This window comes from Octopus bimaculoides, chromosome 27 (genome assembly GCF_001194135.2).
Source record: "Octopus bimaculoides isolate UCB-OBI-ISO-001 chromosome 27, ASM119413v2, whole genome shotgun sequence".
Lineage (NCBI taxonomy): Eukaryota > Metazoa > Mollusca > Cephalopoda > Octopoda > Octopodidae > Octopus > Octopus bimaculoides.
The window spans coordinates 13,732,639-13,735,638 of record NC_069007.1 but is presented as its reverse complement, the minus strand read 5'-3'; the positions used below and the strand labels follow the sequence as shown (position 1 = coordinate 13,735,638).

Genomic DNA, 3,000 nt, shown 5'->3' with positions numbered 1-3,000 from the left:
GAGGTAATGTCTGGCAAATATGTGGCTGCATTTCTCATTCAAACTCCTCCAACCTTTAGAATATCATCCTTGCTATGTGTGGCCGAGCATTATCCTGATGGAAGAACACCATTTTGAAACCAAAGATGGTCGTTTTTCTTTTAGCGCTGACTTAAGCTGCTTGCAGTGGATCTTTGTTATCGTTTGGTTTGGGTTTAAAAGTTCAAAATGGGCTAAACCTTTCATACCCCACCAAACACCTTACGTGGGTGAAGACCTTCTTCAGCCTGGAGTGCTGGGATTTCCCCTTTCCTTACACAGTTTTCAGCACTTGACACTTTTATAAACACATGCACATTTTCGTGTTTCTCTTCGCTTGATTGTTGCTGTTGCTCTGTTTGCATCTCTATAATTGAATGGAACAGCAAAATGAGCTCATAATGATCAATTAAACACAGTGTTGCTCCAGCATGGTCACTCTCCAATACCTGAAACAAAAGTTTAAAAGGTGTGTGTGAAGGTATATGTACCTGCATATATAGGTGCAGGCATAGCTGTGTGGTAAGAAGCTTGTGTGGCACCTTGTGCAAGTGTCTTCTAATATAGTCTTGGGTCAACCAAAGCCTTGTGAGTGGATTTGGTAAACGGAAACTAAAAGAAACCCATCATGTATATGTGTGTCTGTCTGTGTTTGTCCCCCACCCTACCACCACTTGGCAACCAGTGTTGGTGTGTTTGTCCTTATAACTTAGCAGTTTGGCAAAAGAGTCTGATACAGTACTAGGCTTACAAAGAATAAATCCTGGGGTTGTTTTCTTTGACTAAAATTCCTTAAAGGCAGTGCTCCAGCATGGTGGCAGTCAACTGATACTAATAAAAGAATGTGTAGCTGTAGAGATGTGTATATTGTTTCATTGCTTTACTGGGCTTGGTTGTTGGCTTGTGGCCATACAGGAGCATTGTTTGAGAGTTTTTAGTTTTTAATATTAACTGTTGTTCTGCCATTCCACAATAATGGTAATTAATGTTTTCCTTTTTAACTTCCAGAGTATTTGATCAACACAAATTGACTCCAACTCAGTGGGAAGAGAGAATTGTGACCTGGTATCAAGAACACAAGAGAATGTTAAGGTAAGCTGAAGAAATGCCTGTAGAAGTAACAGGAGCAGATAGGGTTGTATGTTGGGTTTGTGAGCCATCAACAATGTTTATCTTTTGCTGTCTTCCATTTGGTTGTTTGGCCACTGTGAAGACATACACACTTCATGGTCACAGTCAAGCATGGCTCTGGTTGAGAAGCTTGCTTCCCAACCATGTGACCTTGGTTTCACTCTCAGCGTACAACACCTTGGGCAAGTGTCTTCTACTATAGTCTTGGGCTGATAAAAGCCATGCAAGTGGATTTAATGAACAGAAACTGAAAGAAACATGTTGTGTGTTTGTGATTTAAACATCACCTGATGGTTGTAAATGATTGACATCATAAAACAAGTGATAACCGTTTTCACTCTTTGGTGAGAAAACATTTCTGACCTTGGGTAAATATCTTGTTAGGAAACAGGTGAGGGTTGGTGACAGGGAGGGCATATGGCTGTAGAAAATCTGCTCTGACAAATTGTCTAATCCATGCAAGCATTGAAAAATGTAGCTTAAATAATGGTCAGTGAGGGTATCCCTTTCTGTGAAATTGGGTGTCTAGGCAAGCATGTGTGTGTGCATATGCATTTTGCATAATGTTAGGAGTGTATGTACACCTTTTCTGAAATGGTGTGTTATGGTGTGAGAGCTCTTGTGAAGTTGTGCATGCGATAAAAAGTATATGTTGGTGTTTATTCTGTTATCATATTCCTTCCTTGCAGAGAGGATGCCATGATGGAATACCTGAAAATTGTCCAAGATCTTGAAATGTATGGTGTGAACTACTTTGAAATCAAGAACAAACGTGGCACAGAATTGTGGTTGGGTGTTGATGCTCTTGGACTTAATGTCTACGAGAAGGAAGATAGGTGAGTTGATGGCCTCTTTGTCTTTTCCTCCTTAACTCTTCAATTGTGAAATTAAACATCCTAGTTATTCCAGTAACAATGTTAATCTTGACAGATCTCAACAAAATTAGTTTCAAACATGACATTCTTCAATGAAATAAAGATTGGTTATAAAACTGCTTTCTGCAGTTAAAGACAAAGAAATTTTGAGTGGATATGTCGAATTTCCACTCTAGAATCTGTTCTGCAGCTTTGGATACTGGTCTCTTTCAGTGGCCTTGCTCATCAGCCAGACAAAGACCGCTAAAATTCACAGGTCAGCTACTGATTTTTAAAAATTCATTTTAACACAGTACTCATAAGGAACAGTATCTCGCAACAAATATTACAATTAGACTTATTAATATGTATCTGCTTTAATCCTTTGGCATTTAAACCAGTTATATCTGGCTTAAATGTTCTCTGTTTTATGTTCAAACTGCCTGGGTCCAGCCTCTCACAACTAACTACTCTACAGTGATGTATTTAAAAAAAAAAAGAAAGTCACAGCATCAAAATCTCAACGCAGAGATAATGCATTACTAATTTAAACCAATGTGAATAAATAAGCATCATATTTGATAGAGTAATCTGAATGCTAAAGGATTAAATATACATAGACTGCTGTTATAATTTCTACACATATATGAATATATTGGATTGTTTTGGCTTTTTTTTTTTAAATATAAAGCAACTTAAAAATTTAACATTGCTTTCATTTCCTTTTAAGCATGTTAAATATATATTTCACTAAATATTTTATTTTATGATTAGGTTAACCCCTAAAATTGGTTTCCCCTGGAGTGAGATCAGAAATATTTCTTTCAACGACAAGAAGTTTATAATTAAACCAATCGACAAAAAAGCACCTGTAAGTATTTCGCTCTCCGTCTGTGTGTCAGTGTCTCTCCGTCTGTGTGTCAGTGTCTCTCCGTCTGTGTGTCAGTGTCTCTCCGTCTGTGTGTCAGTGTCTCTCCGTCTGTGTGTCAGTGTCTCT

General features: G+C 38.0%; 1 protein-coding gene across 1 annotated transcript in view; it reads left to right on the top strand.

Moving 5' to 3' along the window:
• The window catches only part of LOC106868560 (moesin), a 123,093-nt gene that overhangs the window by 104,992 nt on the left and 15,101 nt on the right, over positions 1–3,000 (top strand). Inside the window, exons 9-11 of the mRNA XM_052977140.1 lie at positions 1,027–1,110; positions 1,839–1,985; positions 2,778–2,874. Coding sequence (XP_052833100.1) covers positions 1,027–1,110; positions 1,839–1,985; positions 2,778–2,874 — 328 coding nt within the window. The remainder of the gene's footprint in view (positions 1–1,026; positions 1,111–1,838; positions 1,986–2,777; positions 2,875–3,000) is intronic.